The sequence below is a fragment of the Sus scrofa genome, chromosome 13 (genome assembly GCF_000003025.6).
Source record: "Sus scrofa isolate TJ Tabasco breed Duroc chromosome 13, Sscrofa11.1, whole genome shotgun sequence".
NCBI classification, from domain to species: domain Eukaryota; kingdom Metazoa; phylum Chordata; class Mammalia; order Artiodactyla; family Suidae; genus Sus; species Sus scrofa.
Genome location: NC_010455.5, coordinates 39,562,622 through 39,586,812, shown reverse-complemented (window position 1 = coordinate 39,586,812; position 24,191 = coordinate 39,562,622). Strand labels below are relative to the sequence as shown.

Below are 24,191 nucleotides of genomic sequence, written 5' to 3'. Positions count from 1 at the left end.
TAATATTCCTTTTTTTAAAATAAGAGAAATATAATCACATACCACACAATTCACCGATTTAAAGTGTACAATTCAGGAGTTCCCATCATGGCTCAGTGACTAACGAATCCGACTAGGAACCAAGACGTTACGGGTTCGATCCCTGGCCTTGCTCAGTGGGTTAAGGATCCAGCGTTGCGTGAGCTGTGGTATAGGTCGCAGATGCAGCTCAGATCCCACGTTGCTGTGGCTCTAGCATAGGCCGGCGGCTACAGCTCTTATTAGACCCCTAGCCTGGGAACCTCCATATGCCACAAGTGCAGCCCTAGAAAGAGGCAAAAAGAAAAAAATAAAAATAAAAAAAAAGTGTACAATTCAGAGCTGTGCAACCATTACCACAATCAATTTTATAACATGTTGATCATCCCAAAAAGAAACTCGTACCCATTTAACAGCCACTTCATGTATTAGTCAGGGTTCTCCAGAGAAACAGAGCCAACAGGATGTGTATATATACAGAGAGAGATTTATTTTAAGGAATTCGCTCACGTGACATCATCGGGGCCATCAAGTCTGAAACCTGCAGGGCAGGCCAGTGGGCTAGAGAACAGAAGTGCTGCTGTTGCAGCCTTAATTACAATGTCTGTCTGAGGAAGGAATTCCTTCTTTGGTGGAATCTCGGTCTTTTCTCTAAGGCCTTCAACTAATTGGATAAGGCTCACTCACATTCTGGAGGGTAATCTGCTTTATCCAAAGCCTACTGGATGTTAATCACATTTTTAAAATACCTTCACAGCAACATCTAGACTGGTATCTGACCAAAAACTGGACACTATGGCCTCACCAAGTTGACATATAAAAACTATAGGGAGTTCCTGCTGTGGCTCAGTGGGTTACAAACCCGACTAGTATCCATGAGGATGCAGGTTTGATCCCTAGCCTCAATCAGTGGGATAAGGATCCAGTGTAGCTGTGAGCTGTGATGTAGGTTGCAGACGTGGCATGGATCTGGCATTGCTGTGGTTGTGGCATAGGCCAATAGCTGCAACTCTGATCTGACCCCTAGCCTGGGAATTTCCACATGCCACAGGTACAGCGCTAAAAAGCAAAAAATTAAAAAAATAACTATCAACTCCCTGTTACTTCCTGCCCCTGGCAAAACTAATCTATTTTCTCTTTATGGATCTGCCTAAACTACAGTACTTCATATAAACAGAATTAAACATTACATGGCCTTTTGTGTCTGGCTTCTTTCACTCAGCATAGTGTTTTCAAGGTTTATCCATGTTGTAGCATCATAGCATCTATCAATACTTCATTCCTTTGTACTGCCAAACAATATTTCTTTATATATAGTATACCACATTTTATATATCCATTCATTAGTTGATAGACATTGAGTTGTTTCTACTTTTTTTGACTATGAATATTGCAAAAGTTTTTGTGTGGACATATGTTTTGATTTCTCTTGGGTATATATGTAGGAGTAAAACTGCTGGCTTATATGGTAACTATATAACATTCCTTTTTACTATGCAAACTTTCCTCCCAAAATTCAAAACTATAAATTTTGTTTATTCTACAAGCATAGCTATCATAGCTATACTGGTAACATACAACAAGATCTTATTTTCTATCCCTGAACTTTTAAAAGTGAAGGGAAACTAGAGTGTCTAATAATATAGTTAATATTTTTATATCTAGGCAATTAAAACACAAATTCTTTTTTTTCTAGAGTAGGTTTACTTACAGGGGAGGTTTATATATTTAATTTAAAATACAATTTCCAAACATACTAAACTTAGAAATTATACAGATATGGAGAAAAGGGAACTCTTACCTGTTGGTAGGACTATAAATTGATGTAGCCATTGTAGAAAACAGTATGAAACGTCTTCAAAAAACTAAAATCAGGGAGTTCTCATGTGGCTCAGTGGGTTAAGGATCCAGTGTTCATTTAAGTGGCTTGGGCTGCTGCTGTGTCACAGGTTCAATCCCTGGCCTGGGAACTTTCACATGCCGCAGGTACAGCCAAAAATAACAATAATTAAAGAATAAAAAACTATCATATAGTCCAGCAATTCCACTTCTGGGTATACAGCCAAAAAAAAAAAAAAAAAAAAAAAAAAAAAACCAAAAACACTAATCTGAAAAGATACATACACCCTAATGTTCATAGCAGCATTATTTACAACAGCCAAGTAATGGAAACAACCTTAGTGTCCATCAACAGATGAATGGATAAAGAAGATGTGGCATATATGTAATACAGAATATTACTCAGCCATAAAGATGAATTAAATTTTTCCACTTACAACAACATGGATGAACCTAGAGGCTATTATACTTAGTGAAGTAAGTCAGAGACAAACATTTGTTATAACTTATACATGGCAACTAAAAAAAATACAACTAATGAATATAACAAAACAGAAACAGACTCACAGATATAGAGAACTAGTGGTTACCAGTGGAGAGAGGTAGAGGATTAAAAGGTTCAAATACTGCATATAAAATAAATAAGCTACAAGGATATACTATACAGCAGAGGGAATATTGCCAATATTTTATAAGAACTTTAAACGGAATATAATCTTTAAAAACCATGAACCACTGTGTTGTATACCTGAAACATATAATGTAAATCAACAATACCTCAATTTAATTAAATAAAAATAAATTTAAAATTATCTAATAAAAAAGAGTATCTTCTTTAGTATATCAGAGTATTTGAACAGTGTGGATAGATATTCACAGAGTGGATAGAGTGGATATGCCACTATTTTTACATGCAAAGTTATTTTCATCAAATTGTAAAATCTTAAGTGACTAATAAATATTTGAGGAAGTGAAAAACTTATGGGTTCCAAAGGAGACAGGTTGGGAGGGGTGGGTAAATGGGCTGAGGGTTTGGGATGGAAATGCTATAAAATCAAGTCATGATGATCACTGTACAACTATAAATGTAATAAAACTCACTGAGTAATTAAAAAAATAAAACAATAACCATCAAAATATATATATTATTTGAGGAAGTGAATTTTGATTAAACTGATTTGCTACCAAAATATGTGAGTTAACAGACAACAAGGTTTTTCAGTTATTTTTTTTCTCTTAATCTACTGTTCACTAAGAGGTAGGTGATGAGATTAACAATGACTAATTGTGCTTAAGTACTGAAGCAGCAAGCAACAGAGTGATTGAGAGCATGCATTCTGCAATCAGATGACTGGGGCTCAGAATCCTGACTCCTGACTTCACCACTACCTGTCTTATTACCCTGAACAATAATCCTTCACCTCTCTGAACCTCAGCTTTCTCATCCCCAAGGTCAATAATACTACCTACTTCAAAAGTCTGTTGTGAGAATTAAACGACATAATGCCTATAAAACTCAGCATACCAGTTGGTTAGTGCTCAATAAAATATTAATTTTACAGCAGTCTGGATGCTGGTCATAACTTAGAGCATATTAATATATTTCAGATAATCTTATCACAATTCACTTGATATCATCAACTAAAAAGTACATTTAAAATTATGATCCAAAAAAAAAATTATGATTCAATCATTTATGAAAAAAGTAACAACAAAAAACTGTTTATCTACATACCCAAGCAGACAAATGCACAGAAAAAGTTCTGAAAATTACACACCAAACTAATAACAACAGTTACTTCTAGAGGAAGGGAGGAGGATAAGAGGTACCCATGCAAAGAAGACATATGTATACTCCATATATTTCCCTACTGCTTCAACTTTTATGATAATGTATTCCTGTTATTTCTCTAAGTAAAAAACAAGAAAAGAAATAATAGCTTTAAAGTCCATACTGGAAATTCATTTCCACTTGGCTCAGTTAGAATGAGTCAGTAACTATAAATGTAGATAAAACCATAAGCTTGAATGTATTGATAAAACCTTAATACAGATAAATAGAAAAAAAAAGTTTCTTATGTCTTTAAAATCTAACTAAAATTGCATATCTGACAAAGGATATAGTAAAATCACCAAAAGCTTCCATGTTTTCAAGTGCCTGTATAAACTTTTTCTTGGGAGTTTCCGTCATGGCTCAGCGGAAACCAATCTGACTAGCATCCTGGCTGGATCCCTAGTCTCACTCAGTGGGTTAAGGATTCAGCATTGCTGCGAGCTATGGTGTAGGTCACAGACACAGCTTGGATCTGGAGTTGCTATGGCTGTGGTGTGGGCCAGAAGAGGCAACTCCGATTCGACCCTTAGCCTGGGAACCTCCATATGCTGCGGGTGCAGCCCTAAAAAGACAAAAAAAAATAAACATTTTTCCTTTAAAAAAAAAAAAAAGAGGAGTTCCCATCGTGGCATAGTGGAAACAAATCTGACTAGGAACCATGAGGTTTCAGGTTCGATCCCTGGCCTCGCTCAGTGGGTTAAAGATCCGGTATTGCTGTGAGCTGTGGTGTAGGTCACAGACTCGGCTCGCATCTGGTGTGGCTGTGGTATAGTTTGGCAGCTATAGCTCCAATGAGACCTCTAGCCTGGGAATCTCCATATGCCGCAGGAGCAGCCCTAAATAAATAAATAAACTAACTTTTTTCTTTACACCTGCCAGTTTTTCTCTTTAAAGCATAAAAAATTTACATGGCAAACAAGTTTTTCCAAGGCTGCTTCATTCATCTGCAAAAACACTCAAATCCAAATCAGTTGCCTGAATGCAAACTTAAGAAAAAATATATTTATTGCTAGGAGTAGTAGAGGTATGTTTAAAAAATGCTAGCTGATTCAGAGAAATAATTAGCTCAGATTCTCTTAGTCTTTGAAAATCTGTCATATGACAAGCTTTTTACTTATATATCCAGAAAATAACAGCTCAGATTACCTTTCAAGAGAGCAAAAGACAGATTTCCATTACAATAATTGTTCATTCCATAATAAGATAGTTCAGAATAAATGTCTAGCAGTTGGCTTTTATCTCAGAGGGAAATACTCTAGATGCGGGTTGCAACTTTCCATAGTTACTAATAGAAGACCTTGTACAACTAACCTATGAACGGCAAACTCTTTTTTTCATAAAAGTAGGAGCCAGTCTGTAGTTGCTGTACCTACCTCCTAAGTGTTATAGAGATCAAGTGAAATAAGAAACCATTCTAAATATTATTAAACCCTTAGAGTATTATTTTGCTGGATATATATGTAATAACTCAAAATTAATATCACCAACCACATGATTATGATCCCAAAACACTTAGCAGAGTGTCCCGAACATTGCAACTTCTCAAGAAGTAACTTCTCAAAGACAACCTACTGGAAATTGAGTCCATGATCTCAAATTGAGAATTAACTCAAATGACCTTCTCCCCTTTGACCCTCCTCAGGGTTTGCAGAAACAGACTGTTTCATTGTCCACATTTCACTCATTCAAACATTTATGTAAGTGCCTATTCCCATTCTCAAGAGCTCACGTCTGGCGGGGCAATAATACATTTGCATCATAGTTATTTTGTTGTCTGTGTCTCATAATGAAATTACATACAAAGTTCTATGGGAGTATAGAGGAAGAAGCAATTAATTCCTCAGTGACAGTCAGGGAAGGTTTCATATTGGGACTAGGCCTCAAGGGATGAAGGGAAAAAGTCATTCTAGAAGACAAACAGCAAAAAAGGCACATTTTCTAGGAACAGTGGGCAGTGTAATGTAACTACTGCACAGAGTTTAGAGCAAAGGAAAAAAAGAGTCACAGAAAAGAGCTGGAAAAAAAGGAAATGAGAGACAGATTTTTTAAAAAGAACAAAATAATGCCATTTGCAGCAACATTGATGGAACTAGAGACTCTCATACTAAGTGAAGTAGGTCAGAAAGACAAATACCATATGATATCCCTCATATCTGGAATCCAATATACGGAACAAATGAACCTTTCCACAGAAAAGAAATTCATGGACTTGGAGAAGAGAATTGTGGTTGCCAAGGGGGAGAGGGAGAGAATGAGATGGACTGGGAATCTGGGGTTAATAGATGCAAACTATTACCTTTGGAATGGATATGCAATGAGATCCTGCTGTACAGCACTGGGAACTGTAATCTAATCACTTGTGATGGAGCATGGTGGAGGATAATGTGAGAAAAAGAATGTATATATATGTACGTGTGACTGGGTCACTTTGGTATACAGTAGAAAATTAACAGAACACTGTAAACTAACTATGATGAAAAAAATAAAAATCATCTGGAGTTCCCACTGTGGCTCAGTGGTTAATGAATCCAACTAGGAACCATGAGCTTGTAGGTTCGATCCCTGGCCTTGCTCAGTGGATTAAGGATCCAGCGTTGCCGTGAGCTATGGTGTAGGTCACAGACACGGCTCAGATCCCGCATTGCTGTGGCTCTGGTGTAGGCCGGCGGCTACAGCTCCGATTAGACCCCTAGCCTAGGAACCTCCATGTGCCACAGGAGCGGCCCTAGGAAAGGCAAAAAGCCAAAAATAATAATAATAATAAATAAAAATAAAAATCATTAATAAAAAATTTTAAAAATAAAGGGTTTGTATGTCATTTTAAAAATTAATGGGGCAAAACCTAGATTTTGAGCAAGGGATAATAAACTGTTCATCCAGTGGCAGTGGCAATGAGAAGAGCATGGGCAGGAAAGAGTCCTTACAACTGTAGCTAACAAATGTCATCATTTTCTTGATTTAAGTAACTGACATATATTAAGAACCAATCTCAGAATCTTTTAACTTAAAACTCTAGATGACAGACACCCTCCTCCCCATTTACAAAAGAGAATAGATACTAAGCTCTGACATAAATACCACTTAAGAAAACTAAACAGGAGCTTGAGAAAGTAAAGAGTAAATTTAACCCAAGGAGTAAAGTCAAATGACTAAATAGAACAAAAATGTTTAAGGTCCATATTTTTAACAACTTGAATAAACACTTAAAATATTTCATTAATTTTCCATAATGGTGAAGACTAACATAACAAGGAAATTATTATATGCTTTGGATATATAATCTGGCTTTTTGAACATGTTTACATTAAATATAACAAATATGTCTTTCTCACAATAACTAACTCTTAATGACCTTTTTAACCTCTGTCAAAAAAAAATTAGGTATCTGTTGAAACAATACACAAACAAACAAACAAAATCAACGTATGATCTGCCACTCTCCCAAAAGTTGAGGCCAGGATCTTTGCAGTCATGGAAGGAAGAAGGAAGAAACAACCTTGGTTGTAAAATTCTGTGGATTCCTCCTTTGCCACGACTTTCTTGCAATGTCCTTGAAACATGCCACATCATTCCTGCTTCTATGCCTTTACTTGAGCAATTTTTCCCACTCACTCCTTTCTGACTGACTCCATCTATCAACATTCAGCCCTATTCAAAAAGTTCTAAGGGGTGGTAGGTTGGGAAGAAGTCCTAAGGTCTAGTACAAATTGTGTCTCATCCATGAAACCTTTCATAAAATCTCCAGTCCATACACAACTTCTCTCTTTGCTGAAGTCCCAAAAAACAAGTTAACATACTTGTCTTTTTTCATTTTCTGGCATCTAGTCATTTTTACTCCTACTGCGAACCTGGTCCATGCTCCTACAAAATGGCATTAAATGTAAACTGTTACAAAGCTTTGGAATAGCAGAGTGGTTAAGAGTCTAGATTCAAGAATCAGAATACCTCAGTTCAAATCCCAGCTCTACCATTTATTAGCTATGAGAACTTGGGCAAATTAGCTAATCTAATCTTTGTGTACCTTAATTTCCTCATATGTTAATATGGAGGAAATAACCACCTATCCTAGATAGACATTTAAGTATTAAGTTAACATGTAAAGCATTTAGAACAGAGCATGGTACAAAGTACACAATAAGTTTTAGGGGGTTTTTTGTGTACATAAAATTAGTACATGACTACATTTTGAAGCCAGCCATTCTGTTCCAATGTTTACATAACAAGCTGTTTAATATTAAAGCAGAAGATACTGCCACAATGTGACAGAAATACAGCTTATCCATAAACCTCCCACACGATTATACATTAAATGCTATTTTTATTTAAGCCAGGCACCCCTATGTTCTAAAATATGGGATGTGCTACCCAAATGTAAAAGCAGATCAGGAGACTTAGATCCTTTCCAATCTAGAGCTGGTTTAAATTCAAGTAACGCTATTAACAATAGCTTAACTAAACTTACAGTAAGTTTAGTTAAGCTAACAATTACCCATTTTTTTTCTTGTTCTAGGTCTCACATATTGTTGTTTTATCACTCCTAAATAATTGCTTTGGTATGTCAATGCTCTGCACAGAACTCTCTCAGGCCTTCAATACCCCAGGATCCATGTCCTTAGTTTGCTCAGTGTGGCACCATAACATCTACTCAGCTTCACTTACTCAACATCTACATCTATGAAATAGCAGGAAATAGACACAAAAAGCAGAGACCCTCTCCTGCAAGGCACAAACATGACAATATCCAACACAATGAATGTTTGCCCATAGCTACTTTCCAAAAGCACCCTTTGGCCCAACAAAATTAGTTTCCTCAGTGTTTGGAAGATGCCAAAATCATTCAAAATTACCTGCTTTTCTTTGTCTTACTCCACCATAATCCCTTCATATACAAACACATCCCCCGAAAAAAGCACCTTTCTTAACCTATACCTAGCCACTCCTATCCACTCCTATATTAAAGTCTAATTCAAACACCATCACACTCTTGCCATTTGAATTTATATAATACTATCTTATCACAATCAACTGTTCTCAAGGTGTGCAGTCACTTTTTCTATCCAAAATGTAAGCCCCAGGAGTTCCCCCTTGTGGCTCAGTGGTAATGAACCCAACTACAATCCATGAGGATGTGGGTTTGATCCCTGGCCTCGCTCAGTGGGTTAAAGATCTGGCATTGCCATGAGCTGTGGTGCAGGCTGCAGATATGGATTGGATTATGCATGGCTAGGGCATAGACCAGAAGCTGCAGCTCTGATTCGACAGCTAGCCTGGGAAGTTTCATATGCCATAGGTGAGGCCCTAAGAAGAAAAAAAAAAATAGCAAAATATAAGCCCCTTGGAAGTTCCCTTGTGGCTGTGTCACAGCTGCAGCTCAGTCCCTGCTGTGACACAGGTTCAATCTCCGGCCTGGGAACTTCTGCAGGTGCAGCCAAAAAAGAAAATAAAATAAATATAAATACACACACACACACACACACACCCCTAGAAGGAAGGAGTAATAATTTCTTACCAATTCTTGTCATTTTCTCTTCCCCACTCCCACCTACCACCATGCCCTCCACTGATGTAGATGATGATAGAACAGGTGCTCAAAAACATGTGTTGAGGGAGTTCCCATCGTAGCTCTGCAGAAACAAATCCAACTAGCATCCATGAGGACTCAAGTTCGATCCCTGGCCTCGCTCAGTGGGTTAAGGATCCAGCGTTGCCATGAGCTGTGGTATAGGGTGCAGATGAGGCTCGGATCTGGCATTGCTGTGGCTGTGGTGCAGGCCAGCAGCTACAGCTCTGATTCACCCCCTAGCCTGGGAACTTCCATATATCGTGGGTACGGCCCTTAAAAAAAAAAAAAAGACTAAAAATTAAAATTGTTGAATTTAAGTAAAAAAGCAAAAGTCGAAGCAGACAACTACAACTAGTACTTAACTGAGTAAACTACAATGAGACTGGAAATAGACTACTGTGTCAACTACTAGACTATCACTATTCCACAAAGCCTCAAATCAAATAGGGCCATCCAAATCAGAAGGAGGCAGTCCACTACTATCTCTTCTATGTAACCAACATAGGAGTAGATTTGCTTGTTCAGTAGTACCCTGAGTCAACAGAAAGATTAATAACCATACTATTATCTGCCATTTGATTTGAAGAGCCTGACCTCCAAAAAGGAGTGAAGCATTATTTGGGGAAAGCTTATGAAATTCCACTTTGTAACAAACCTGTTAACATCCAGCATGCAATTTTTAAGTACTGTGAACTCAGCATTAAAAGTGTTACCTCGGAGTTCCCATTGTGGTGCAGGGGTTAACGAATCCGACTAGGAACCATGAGGTTGCGGGTTCGGTCCCTGCCCTTGCTCAGTGGGTTAACGATCCGGCGTTGCCGTGAGCTGTGGTGTAGGCTGCAGATGCGGCTCGGATCCCGCGTTGCTGTGGCTCTGGTGTAGGCCGGTGGCTACAGCTCCGATTCGACCCCTAGCCTGGGAACCTCCATATGCTGCGGGAGCGGCCCAAGAAGTGGCAAAAAGACAAAAAAAAAAAAAAAAAAAGTGTTACCTCGATTTCCCCCTGCCTACACTTTGCAAATTTCCTATAATATACATGTATTACAAGAATAATCAGAAAATTTTAAGTGTGATTTCTTCCAGCTTCTATTGGTCCTCCCTTAATAGCAGAATGCAACATTCACAAACTGAAGGTCAAACAAAAGGGCATATTGCCATAATTTTCCACCTCCCAGGTAAGGTGCCAATGTGGACAAGGTTCTCAACTTCACATGTTTAAATTTAAAAAATAACTTCCACATATATCATCACATGAAAGATAATAATGTCTCATTACCCTCCTTACATTCCATAGCACTACAAAAAATTGCAAAGAGCTCCCTAGATAGTTTCTTCTTCCCCCCACCCCAAACACCCTCTTCTCCAAGGACTGACCCCTTAATAAGGGCCGGGAACAGGGTGCTAAGTGATTTACATGATTATCTCAATCCTGGAAACAATAAAAGATACTATTTTCATCCCCAGAAAATTGAGGTTTAAAGATGTCTAGGGGAAAAAAAACAAAAACCTGCCTAAGGCGATGCTTATAGGAGGAGATTCTAGTATTGTACAAAGGAATTTGCTATGAATATACATTAGTTCCTAGGGACTTTTGTTATAACAAATTCTCATACTGGAAATTTTACACAGAGAAAACAATAAATGATATTTGGTCAAACTATCAATTTTCTTTGTAACTGTGTACCTTACCATTATCTGACACATAACAGACGCTCAATTAAAACCTAGCATCTGTTCAAATCTAAAGTTTAAACAGTTAATTCCTAAAACAATTTAATCCCATGGCTAGATCTGACAGGCTATTTGTTTTAAGTAGATTAGGTGGTTTAATAATCAATAATTATATCTATACCTCAAGTAAAGGCCCCTACATCCTAAATGTATTTTACTAATAAAGCAAGAGGTGGGAAAGTTCAAATGGTAGAAATAAGCTGTGTATCTTTTAAAGATCAAGTTTGCTAACAACAAATTCAATTCAAAACTTGTCATCTCAATTATACAATAAAACCACTCTTTTTTTTTTTTTTTTTTTTTAGGGCCGCACCTGCAGCGTATGGAAGTACCCAGGCTTGAAGGTGAATCAGAGCTGCAGCTGCTGGCCTACGCCACAGCCACAGCCCACAGCCATTCCAGACCTAAGCCGCATCTGCAACCTAAACCACAGCTCACAGCAATACCGGATCCTTAATTCACTGAGTGAGCATGGGGATGGAACCCATATCCTCATGGATACTAGTAGGGTTCAGTAAGCCACGGAGCCACAACTGGAATTCCCAATAAACACTCATTATTAATCTATTCTTAGTTACTGTAAAAATAACCAAATGTGAGAGTTTTAGTATAACCATGAAAAGCACTGTATATAGCCGCTATTTTTCAAATAAGTAAAAGAAAAAAATCTAAGCCTCCTTTAAGTATTAAACCAAAGGCAAGAAGGTGTATTTGCTATGTACTTCAAGCAAAATTAGTATCTGATTAGGTTGGCCCTTAACTCTTGCCCAGGGACATAAAATGAAAAAATATGAAAGCTAGTTAAGGCACTAGCAGTTAACTAATGTTTGAATTTACTATAAAGATGAATTATTTAAATTACTACAGGTAATCTATGAGGAAAAAGGGGTATGTTCCACAGATAAATGAGCAAATCGTGTTATACTTTAACATACTTTTCAGTTCTCATCATATGTACAGAGTAAGACATAGCTATTACACAGGCACATGGCACTTGAGCAATCTTTTCCTCCTTTCTTTGAAAAAAATGATTTATATAACAATTCCTTAATTCAGTAGCAACAGAAGTATTGCTTTCTCTCTTCCCTGTGAGGCTCAGGGTTTTTTTTTTTTTTTTTTTTTTTTCAAAATACTACTCTTCTAAAAGAACACTTAAATTCTTCTCTTAAAAAGGATTTAATCATTCAACTCAGAGGGACCAAAAAGTCAGGAGGTGAAACCCGAGATATTCTTATTAGTCTTACATAACTTACTCTAAGTTGGAACTGATTCAGTAGCTTAACTAAAGTTAGGTTTTAGGACAAAGATGAGCTCTTTAGTATACTCTCCACACACACAGATAGGTTTAAAAAATCAAAAGGGTCTTAGTTAACTTTTTTCTTGTATCCTTAAAATATAAGCACCCCATGTATAGTTAATCAGGGTGCCAACATAAAAATGCTAAAATGGTCACACTTATAATGAAGAACACTAAATTTATCCTATCACATCTAGGTAATGCAAAAATCAACAGAACTGGATATAATTTCAAAAAATAAATTTTAACACTGACTTTTAAATATCACCTCTATAAGTATGCATTAGGTGTTTTTAATAAATGCTGCAGGGAACATCAAAAAGTGATCCTCAAAAGCAATTGGTATATGTTCACCTAACTTACAAACAAAATTCTGAAACTATAAAGTTACAATTGTTCATACTTAAATTGGCTTTGCAAATTACTCCCTTGTAGGTAAATACGTATCAAATCTTTCAAAAATGTAAATTTACACAAACAATGTCCTTGCTAGAAAGACCCTGCTCTGAACTCAACTCAAAGACACTGTGTTAACTGCATTTCACCATTGAGACACTTGAGCCCCTGTGTAATACTGGCCATGGATTCCCTGCATTGCTTTGGGAACTGCTACTTGCTTCATCAAGTACTGAAGTGCAAATTCACCTTTCTTAAAAGACTAAAAGCGAGAAGCCAAGTTTCACTATCTAGTTTTCTAAAACAAATTAGGGTTTGGGATTTCACTGGGAATGACCATATTATCAAGATGTCATCGCCCTCTCAGGGTGTTAAATTACAATACCTTCTCTGTTTTCCATTCAACCACCTCAAACAAATTTCCACTAGAACCAGTCACACAAAAAGTTGGTTCTCCATGGCCTTGCTGAAAGTGTCCTCTGGGTGCAAGCCCTGGGATCCTGCATACATTTATGCAGAAAGGGCAAAGAGAAACGAAAAACAAAGATTGTTAGACAACGTAGTGACATTACCTTGCCCGTCTTGTGATCAAACCAGACGAGAGCATGGTTCCTTGACAGCACTTTGCAATCAAAGGTAGCATTATTCTGTGCTGGTCGACAACGGGCCACCGAGCGGCCGATTTTAATGGGCTCGTCCAGGTAGACATGACGCTCTTGAAAAGGGTGTGAGTTCGGGCGGCAAGTGAAGATGGCCAAGGCTGACGGCATCGAGGACAGACTGGGGGTGTCTCTCCTACTAGGGACAAAGAGGAGGTCCACCGGATCCGGACCCTTCACAAGCCTCTACCCCTATCCCCCACCAAATTTTAAATTAAAACAAACTGCACATTGTCCAAGCATAACCAGTGAACATCAACAACTCTTCACTTGGGTGGGAAGACGAGTCAGCGCAAGCCCCATCACCTCCTTTAAAACCCAGCAGTGCCCTGATCACACCAAGTCCCCAACTGGTAGCTTTCAGTCCATCTTCTTCCCTGGGAAGAAAAGGCTCAAACATTGGACAGCTTCGGCCAAGAAAACTCCTGGAAGACAGTTTGGGGACTGGAGGTATCCAAGCAGATGAGTCACACGCCAATTCTTGGGTTTTGTTTGGGATCGCGGCCGCTTTCCCCCCTCGGTGGCGGAAATGTTGCAGCACTGCAGCATGAAGGAAGGGTCGGTTCGTTGCGGCCAGAAAGGTCCTTTCAGGCGGAAGAAAGGTGTAGCTGAGCACCTCTGGGCAGCCACCGCCCGTCTTCGAGGGCCTCCGGACTGGAGGGACGAGAGGCGATGGGGCCAGCGCAGGGGTCTAGACGGCCAGCCGGACAGTCTGCATTGCCCCTCCCGCGAAGGCCGGCCGGGAGGTGGCACAGGGTCCCCGGCCCCGCACGAGACGAGGTGGCGGTGGCTGGAGTCCCTGGCACGAGGAACGGGGACCGGCGGGAGCTAGGGCAGCGGCCAAGGCGGGACTCCGGGCACCTGGCGGGCGTCCCCGCGACCAGGGCGGGGATCCGGCTCAGCAGGCGGGTGGTGACCGAGCGAGGCGCGACCCCGGGGAGGATCCGGGGTCTCGGCCCGCAGGAAGTTGGTCCCTGGACTCCTGGGCTCCTGGCTGCTCCTCAGCACACCGGCCACCTCCTTTCAGAGTCTCTCCCGCGAGGGTCGCATCTCAGGGACCGCAGCTGAAGCTCCCGACGGACGAGGAGGTGGGGGAGGGAGGCTGGCCCGGAGGTTGGGGGAGAGGCCTGGAGGCCCCGGGTTGGGTCCGCCGCAGCCTCCACCGCTCGCAGCCGGTGGGACAAGCTCAGGCTCTGCCCGACGACAGAAACTTTCCGACCTGGTGGGGAAAACATCAAAACAAACGGCCGTCAGCGCCGGTGCCCGCCCACCTCAGCCCTCAACCCCCTCAGCCCACCCCAACCAGCCCCCGCGACTGGCCACGACTCGGCCGACCTTTCCGCTGAGGGGCCGCGGGGACTGGGAGCCCGGACGCCAAGACGGGTCCAGCTTCTCTTACCGCCGCCGCCGCCTCAGCTTACCTTGCCAGCTCCGGCCGCCATAGTGACTCTGACTGAAACCTACCCGGTGCACCGCCACGGGAACGCGCACCCTTCAAGGGCCCTCCTACCCCTTCTCCCGCGCCGTAGTCGGGGCATCACGTGACAGACGCCGCGGAAGCCATGATGGTCAAGGGCAGAAAAGAGGGCAAGCCTTTTTAACAAGCCTCCGCACGCCATCTTAGTTAAGGGTTGGACGCTTCAAAACCGTGGGACACCTTTGCCACCATTTTGGTTATGGGCAAGAAAAAATTTGACCTGTTGAAGGTTTTCTAAACATAACGTGCCAACTTCCTACTTTGCCATCTTGGTAAGAAGGCGCTAGCATTTACTAAATTTTATTCACTAGAGTCCTCATTGAAAATATCAACGCCCAAGGAGACCAAGCCCATCCAAAGGAGCTGTTATTAGCATCCATCTTAGTTGTGGGCAGCACAGCTCCCCGACCTCCACCCCAACAGCCGCCTTAGGTGTGAACAACTAAATTCCTACAAGTCTCAGGATTTGTGCATCTGTAACAAGATTCATCCGCCCTCTTTAAAGTCTTCGCTATGTATCCTACCCGGAGGAAAAACTCTTTCTTAGTCCTTGCGTTCCATTTCAAATGACAATTCTTCTCACTGGGCCTATCTTATTTCCCAGGCCCCTAGCGCTGACTCTACCCCGAAATTAGTGCAACTTCTGAAAGTTTAAAATCATGTTTTTCCAGAGAGAGAGGTCCTTTGGAATCAATGATGGCGTCATTCTTCAGATTCCTTTGACAACAGGCTCCACCACTCTGTGACCTTGGGGAAGTTTCTAAACCTCTACGAGCTTCGTTTTGTCATCTATTACTTGGAGATAATAGTTAACGCACCTGTTGTGAGAATTCAAGGGAGTAATCTATCTGCTCATGAAAGAGTAAATACTATTCAATTCTTACATACAGGGTTTTGGCCCTGTTCTAAGTTCTGTGCTGGGCCCTGAAGACACATAGATGAACCAAATCTCAATCCTTGCCCTCTGAGAGTATACCTGGGTATTGTGAGATAAGGATAGGGAGAGGAGGGTTTCAAATAGAGATAACTTCACTTTGATGCAATCAGGGCTAAGATGAAAACAAGCACTAGCCACTAAAGGGGTCTTCTATGGGAGGTAACTGAACTCAAAGAAGGATGGTAGGAAAACCACGATAAACATGGTATTTGCTGAATGGTTTCGTAAATTTCCAGGAAGGTTTAGTGAAAAAAAGAACAAGGCTTTTATTTTTATTTTTTTGCTATTTCTTGGGCCGCTCCTGCGGCATATGGAGGTTCCCAGGCTAGGGGTCTAATCAGAGCCATAGCCACCAGCCTACGCCAGAGCCACAGCAACGCAGGATCCGAGCCGCGTCTGCAACCTACACCACAGCTCACGGCAACGCCAGATCCTTAACCCACTGAGCAAGGGCAGGGACCGAAGCCGCAACCTCATGGTTCCTAGTCGGATTCGTTAACCACTGCGCTACGATGGGAACTCCAAGAATAAGGCTTTTAAAATGGTAGAACAACGTGCCTGGCACATTACAGTGTCTCAAATATTTGATACATGATTGAAAATTACATACTCTTTATTACGGGATACAGTAGGAGTGGCACAAAGAGAGTCCCAAGAGAAGAATATATGTTATAAGGGCCTTGTATACTTTCTAACTAACACTCTCACTACTTCAGCAAATGTGTATGGAATTACTACCATGTTCCAGTTACTTTATTTTGGACAAAAATAAGAATATATTGAAAAGTCTTAATATAAGAGGTTGAAAAGTTTTCATTTGTGGTAACTTTTAGTCTCATGTGGAATAAGTAATGTAGGTCCCTCCGCAATCTCTAATAAGTTTTGTGCATGAACTTATGCATTCTTTCAGTCCTTCATTCTACAAATACTTAATGTGGGAAACAGCTACTGTGACAAGCCCTGGAACTACAACAATAGGGGAAGAAAAAAAAAACTCCCTCACAATTTAGGTGGTAACACAACAAAATTCTTGCTACTATGAGTTTATCAAGAGTAATGGGAGCCTTGTGGAGTAGTATAAATTGAGATGAAAAATGAGTAGGAGTAAGCAGCTCTTCTGGTAGTAGTGGGATAATGAAATTTGAGGTCAAGGAAATATTACAAGCAGAGTCCCAGAGACTTGGAAGAAAAGGACTTTAAGAGAATTGCAGGTAGGTCTGTATTACTGGAGCATGAGGAGGGGTGGTAAAGAAGGAAGGGCACAGGAAAGTGATTTCAATTGTTAAAGGACTTGCAGGCCGTGAAGTGGTCTTCACAATACTTCCATCTTTCTCCTAGAAGGTCACAGTAGAGTGATGAAAATCAAAGTTTCAGAATCAGACATTGCATCACCATTTAACAGAGCTGTAATTATAATTTATTTAACTTCTCTAGGTTTCAGTTTCCTCATTTGAAAAAAAGTAGGTTATATCCCCACAGAGTCTTATTAGGATTAAATAAAATAATGTTAGCGTTTTAATAAGATAATGATTCCTGGCAAATAGTAGATACTCAGAGAACTTCAGTTTTTATTATTATTACTAATAGTAAGAATACCTGCTGTAAGAATATAGCAAGGAGCAAGTTCTATTATCTCTAATTCATATATGGAGAAACTTGTTCATAAATGTGGAAACAAAAAGTGTCTCTTTATGCTCAGTTCACTACAATCTCTTAAAATTAATGTTAAAATGAACAGAATATAGTTTTTAAAAATTTTTTTCCAAGGAAAAGCTGGGACTGCTATAACCTGGAAGGATAAAGAATCTTACCAAGTTATGCAGGGTTCTGAAAATACTAAAATGGCATTGAAGGCGTTCTTCACCCACTGGTATTTGGTAGGCACAGAAAAGGCTTAAATTAAGATATCTCATACATGAGATATTTTGAATTCTAAACCATGTGGGTGTTGCTCCCTCTGATTCTGTATCCATATAATATTTTAATTAAAATAAAAAGTATGTTATGTTTTGAGAAATTTGTAATGCTAGTATTTCCCCAAGTGGTGGCTGTTTCTTTTTTATTTTTACTTTTTTAATAAAATGATCATTATTACTATAGCTATGATCCATGCTACTGTTCAATTTTAGAAAAACAAAGAATTGTAAAATTATTACACCAGTACTATGAAAGATAGGTAATTATTAGCATTTCAGTTGTGTAAGAGACAATTCAACCTATAGAGTTTACTCTGTAAACTCACTTAATATGCACCCCTCCCTAAGTGATAATGATCTAATTGGATTTTAACCAATGACATAAAATATAACAAATTATGGAACACTTACATAACTGCTTAAGTGGAGTATCTGGATTGCAGATACATATAAGTAAACAAACTAACTAAAGAGGAGACCGGAGTAGCCAAAGATTAAAATTGAGAGTGTACAGTATTTTTAATGGCATATACTGGCTTATTGAAACCAGTTTAATCTTCTCCCCAATAAGGAAAGCTCTTCTCATCAGGGAGATTCTAATGAGTGGAAATACTCTGTCATTTCCCAGGTGCCCAGGGTGGAGTTGCCCAGACATTCCAGAAGTACTGCTCATCAGTTTTTGGCTTCCTGGTTCTTCAGGAAATAAAAGAAAAACAATTACCTGAAGACAAGTAAAGACATTTATTTTTTATTTAGCAATCTTTTTCTGTGAATATAAAAAGAGGGACTCAGAAGGATCACAGACAACTAGTCCAGCTCCTCACATTTTGCAGGCAAGGAACCTGAGGCTCAGAGAAGGAACATTTACTGAAGGTGTATTTACCACATGGTAAGGCATTTTCCTCATGACATCTCTGTGTGGTATTAACTCTGTTTTATAGGTAGGAAAACTGAGCCTCAAAGAGATTAAGTGACTGATCCTAAATTGCCATGCTAGATCTAAACTACATGCTGGGTATTTTTTCTTTTTAAAAAATATCTTTATCGGAGTTCCCTTGTGGTGCAGTAGTTTAAGGATCTGTCATTGTCACCACAGTGGCTCATGTTGCTGCTCCTCATCAGGGAGATTCTAATGAGTAGGTTCCACCCTGGCCTGGGAATTTTTATATGCTACAAGCATAGCCCAAAAAATATATCTTACTAAATTTTTAATTGATAAAATTAATATTCATTGCATGTATTCATATAAGCAAAAGTAAGGGAAGTATAAACCCTCTCTATCATCATCAAATAGCCTAGTCTAGGGCTAGCCACTACTAACAGTTTATTAGCTACATCCTTCCAGATGTTTTCTAAGTATTACGAGGCATGCCCTTTTAAAAATACCTTATTATTTATTGGAAATGGGTAAATCAACACTATAAGCCTTATTCTTAAAAGTGATAAATACCAGAGTTCCCATTGTGGCACGGTCAAAAAGAATCCGACTAGTGTCCATGAGGATGTGGGTTTGACCCCTGGCTTCACTCAGTGGGTTAAAGATCTGGTGTTGCCATGAGCTGTGGTGTAGTTCGCAGTCGTGGCTCAGATTCCTCTTTGCTGTGGCTGTGGTGTAGGCCAGCAGCTGAAGCTCTGATGCTACCCCTAGTCTGAGAGCTTCCATATGCCCCACCTGTGACCCCCCCCCCCAAAAAAAGTGATGAATACTTTTTCTCAATGGCAAAAAGCCTGGACTGGAAGGAGAAAGAAGAGGATTTATTTTGGTCACTCTTGTGTAAGTCCCCTTTTAATTACTGGAAGTGTTCTCTTGCTTTTTATGATCAGTTTAAGAATGTTAGTTGGAATGCAGCAAATGCTTAAGAATTAAAGGGATGGGTCAGAAAGCCACTTGAGGCATTTTCTTTCTGAATTTTTATTGGTATATCTGGGTTTGTTTTTAAATAACTTAGTTACCAAATTAAATATCAGAGACTGTTTATATGTGGTGGTTTTGTCAATCCAGTGATTTTTTTTGAAAAAATAGTTGAAGTAAATTCTTTATTCTGGGAAGACTACAACATTTTAAATCATTGTTTTTTTAATGTAATTATTTGCATTTCTTTTTTGCTTGCTTGCTTGCTTTTTTTTTTTTTTTTTTTTTTTTTTTTTGCTTTTTAGGGCTGCACTCGCGGCATATGGAGATTCCCGGACTAGGGGTCTAATCGGAGCTACAGCTGCCAGCCTACGCCACAATCACAACAATGCAGGATCGGAGCTGCATCCACAACTTCACCACAGCTCACAGCAATTCCGGATCTCCAACCCATTGAGCGAGGCCAGGGATCGAACCTGCAACTTCATAGCTCCTAGTTGGATTGTTTCCACTGTGCCACTACGGGAACTCCTATTTGTATTTCTTTTAATAAACTCCATTAGAGCTTTTGTTTCAGATAAATGCATTGTTCCTACAGCTGTGCAACATTGTCAAAGATAGTGGCCAACAGCATCTCACCAAATGGTTGTACTCTGGAGAACTGATAGATTTCTCAGGGATTTTTGATCTTAAACATCTCCGGGATGATTGGTTGAATTGGAGTGAAGAGTCTGCACAGTAAAATGAGTCTAGAGTGGGCTCTTCCTCCACTCGCCTGCCCACCAAGCATTCTCAACATATAAGGCTTGGTGAGAGGAGATAGTTTGTGGAGTCTGCTTGGCTTTGTGTAGTAGGGCCAATTTCACAAATGTGTGACATTACATGGGACCAGTGCTTGGAAGGACTCTGTTGTCTTGAAATTCTCCTTTTTTTTTTTTTTTTTTTTTTTTTTTTTTTCCTTTTTAGGGCCACATCTGTGGCACATGTTCCCAGGCTAGGAGACGAATCAGAGCTGTAGCTGCCAGCCTACACCATAGCCACAGCAATGCCAGATCCTTAACCCACCAAGTGAGGCCAATGATCGAACCACATCCTTATGGATACTAGTCAGGTTTGTAACCTTCTGAGCCACAATGGGAACTCCCTGTTGACTTGAAATTCTTAAACAAAAATTCCCTCATTTTTGCTTTGTAATGGGCCCATCCCCTGCTAAAGCTGATCCCACCCTGAGCATACTGCTTTGAGAACTCAGTCTCCTCTGTACAAGTCCACCTCTTAACAAGCACAACGCATGAAATGCTATTGGAGAATTAGTGGGCTATTGACAGTAAACAAGCATCCCCATAGAAATGAGAACTTTTCAAGTGAAATCAGTCAGGCCCATCTCCCTGTTTCCTGGAACCTAATTACATAACTTGGTATCAGTTGCAAAGATGGTTGCCGGAGAAAACTTGCCTTGATTTTGTGATTTACCTTCTCTCTCTAGCTTAGACTCTGAAATTATTGTTAAAATGATAATCAGAATAATATGAAATCAACACAGAATCCCTGTCCATTAAAGTTTTGCTTTTTATTATGAAAAATGTCAGGAGTTCCCTGGTGGTTCAGCCAGTTAAGGATCTGGAATTGTCACTTTTGTGGCGTGAGTCCCATCCCTGGCCCATCTCACACACACACACACACACACACACACACACACACACACACACGTACAGGAATGTACAGGAAAGTTAAAAAAAAAATGTGAAGGAGTTCCCACCATGGCACAGTGGTTAACGAATCCGACTAGGAACCATGAGGTTGCGGGTTCGATCCCTGGCATCACTCAGTGGGTTAGGGATCTGGCATTGCCGTGAACTGTGGTGTAGGTTGCAGACATGGCTCAGATCCTGCGTTGCTGTGGCTCTGGCGTAGGCTGGCGGCTATAGCTCTGATTAGACCCCTAGCCTGGGAACCTCCATATGCCACAGGTGTAGCCCTGGAAAAAGACAAAAAGACAAAAAAAAAAAAACCCAGGAAAATTAAAGTTGTAATGAACACACATATGCACCTCTCTGTGAGTCAGAGTAGTTACCATCTGGCCATATTTGCCTTCTCCATCTATGTATCTGTGTGTGTGTTTTCTGAACTTTTGACAGTAAGTTGCAGACATCATGACACTACTCTGAAATAGTTCAATGTGAACTTCCCAGCAATACAGACATTATCCTAAAAACCTAAAATATAATTTTTTTTAATTTTTAATGTAGAAAACTTGAAAACAGAGAAACATAAAGAAACATTACCCAAAAACATTACCCATAACTCTGCCATGGGTCAGCCAAAAAAGAAAAAAACTACCCATAATTCCGTTGGCCAGAGATGACCATCATAAGTGGAAAAATGGCGTCACCTTCTACCTCCTTGTCCACACAGAATGAAACATTACTACTTTTTTCACCCTTAACTTTTTCTATGCTTTCTTTAGTAGGCAGAATAATGGCCGCTCAAAGATGTCCATATCCTAATCCTCAGAACCTCTCTGAGTGTGTTGTTACAAGGCAAAGGAGACATTGCAGGTATGATTAAGGATGCAGAATTTGAGCTAGGGAGATTACCGTGAATTATCTGGGTGGATCTACTTTTAATCACTGGAGTCCTTAAAAGTGGAAGAGGGAGGCAGTGAGTAGATCAGAGACAATATGACATGAGGATTCAACTTGACTTTGAAGATACAGGAAGGGAAGCCACAAATCAAGGAATGAAGAAAGCCTCCTGAAGCTGGAAAAAGGCCAGGAAACTCATACTCTTCTAGAGCCTTCAGAAAGGCCAATGCCTTGACTTTAGCCTAGCGAGATCAGGGACTTTTGACCTATAAAATTTTAAGATAATAAATTAGTGTTTTCTTGGGGGTTTGTTTGGTTGGTTTTTTTTGTATTTTTAGGACTGCACCCATGTCATATGGAAGCTCGCAGGCTAGGGGTCTAATTGGAGCTGCAGCTGCTGACCTACACCACAGCTCATGGCAACACCAGATCCTTTAACCCACTGAGTGAGGCCAGGAATCAAATCTGAGTCCTTGTGGATACTAGTCAGGTTTGTTACTGCTGAGCCACAATGGAAAGTCCTAAATTGGTGTTATTTTAAGCCGCTACATTTATGGTAGTTTGTTACAGCAGCATGATAAAATGAATACATCCTCCCCATTTGTATTTGCCTTTGAAATGCCTTTTTTTTTTCCTGCTACACCCATGTCATGTGGAAGTTCCCAGGCACCCGCTGCACCACAAGGAAACTCCTGAAATGTTGGTAGCCTTTTATTCTTTAGGACATGTTGTCTAAAGGATTTTCTTCTATTTGGTTTTGAAAACAATAATGAACACAGTGAAAGAGTAAAGGCTGAATTCCTAGCTTTTTCTCTGAAAAGGGGACTAGATCTTCTATAATTATTTTGACCAGGGCTGGGCTGGTACACTTACAGACCATTTACAGACTCATGGGGTAGGGGGAGGGATTGCCCTCTAGTCTTTTTAAGAAAGTCACTTGGAATTATAGAAACTATTTGTTTTTAAGAAACCAGTTTACTCTTAATCTCCCACAGATATTTGTTTTTCTGGCTGTGAGCACTGTAAGAGTAAGGACCCTGTTAATTTGTTTTTGCTTTGAGCCTAGCACATAGTTGACCCCAAAATACATGTTGAATGATTGGATCTTTGGCTACATAAAAATCTGGCTTTTGAGTGGTTAATGAGAAGCTAAACTGCTCTATGTAATAACAGTAACAAACAGATAATACTAAATTATATCTAATATTAGATATAGTATATAATTATATTATTTTTTTTTAATTTTTGAGAAAGAAAGGGCTCTTTTTTTTTTCTTTTTTCCTTGCCTTTTCTAGGGCTGCTCCCATGGCATATGGAGGTTCCCAGGCTAGGGGTCTAATGGGAGCTGTAGCCAAAGGCCTACACCACAACCACAGCAACACAGAATCCGAGCCGCATCTTCGACCTACACCACAGCTCATGGCAACGCCGGATCCTTAACCCACTGAGCGAGGCCAGGGATGGAACCTGCAACCTCATGGTTCCTGGTCAGATTCGTTAGCCACTGCACCAGGACGGGAACTCCCCAGAAAAGGCTCTTTTCAATAAGAGCTTGGGAACTTCTTCGAAGATATTTTTTCTCCCGGATACAGATTCAGACTACACTGTCTGAATGTCATTCCGAGATACCAGTGTGTTCTTGCACATGTGTGAGTTCCTTCCAAAAGTCCTCTCAGGAGGTCGGGAACAGATTGTCAGGAAAGACAATGAGCAGTGTCTTCACTTCCTGCTGGCAGGAAGCCCTAAAATCAATCAGGCAGGGAGCCCACTCTGGACTATTTTGCTCAAGTCGGATTGCATTTCACCACTCTAACCACCCAGAGGGACAATTTGGGGGCAATAGAGTTAAAATAACCACTAACTAAACAGTGCCCCCTTGCTAGAGACATTTCTTAGAGCTACAACTAACAGAAAGTTTGCTCTGTTTTTCCAGGAACAGTTACTTCAGGGAGTGTGAAAGTTGAATGTCATCAGTTAGAATGAATAGCAGAGCAATGAGCTTGAAAAGCACTTTCACGCTAAGCTTGGAGGAAGGATGTACCCAGGTCCAGCTTTTTCCTATGCAACCTACATAGTCACAGTTCTGT

At 40.1% G+C, this 24,191-nt stretch overlaps 1 protein-coding gene across 42 annotated transcripts in view; it reads right to left on the bottom strand.

The window, feature by feature from the left end:
- SLMAP (sarcolemma associated protein) overlaps positions 1–14,883 on the bottom strand; it is a 148,300-nt gene extending 133,417 nt beyond the window's left edge. For 22 of the 42 annotated variants that reach the window (XM_021069017.1, XM_021069014.1, XM_021069039.1 and 19 more), the window contains exons 1-2: positions 14,759–14,883; positions 13,251–14,556 (exon numbers count right to left, since the gene is read on the bottom strand). In XM_021069017.1, coding sequence (XP_020924676.1) covers positions 13,251–13,448 — 198 coding nt within the window. In that variant the 5' untranslated portion in view covers positions 13,449–14,556; positions 14,759–14,883. Of the gene's footprint in view, positions 1–13,250; positions 14,557–14,758 lie in introns of those variants that run through there. The other 20 variants (XM_021069015.1, XM_021069013.1, XM_021069037.1 and 17 more) reach the window with 2 other exon arrangements.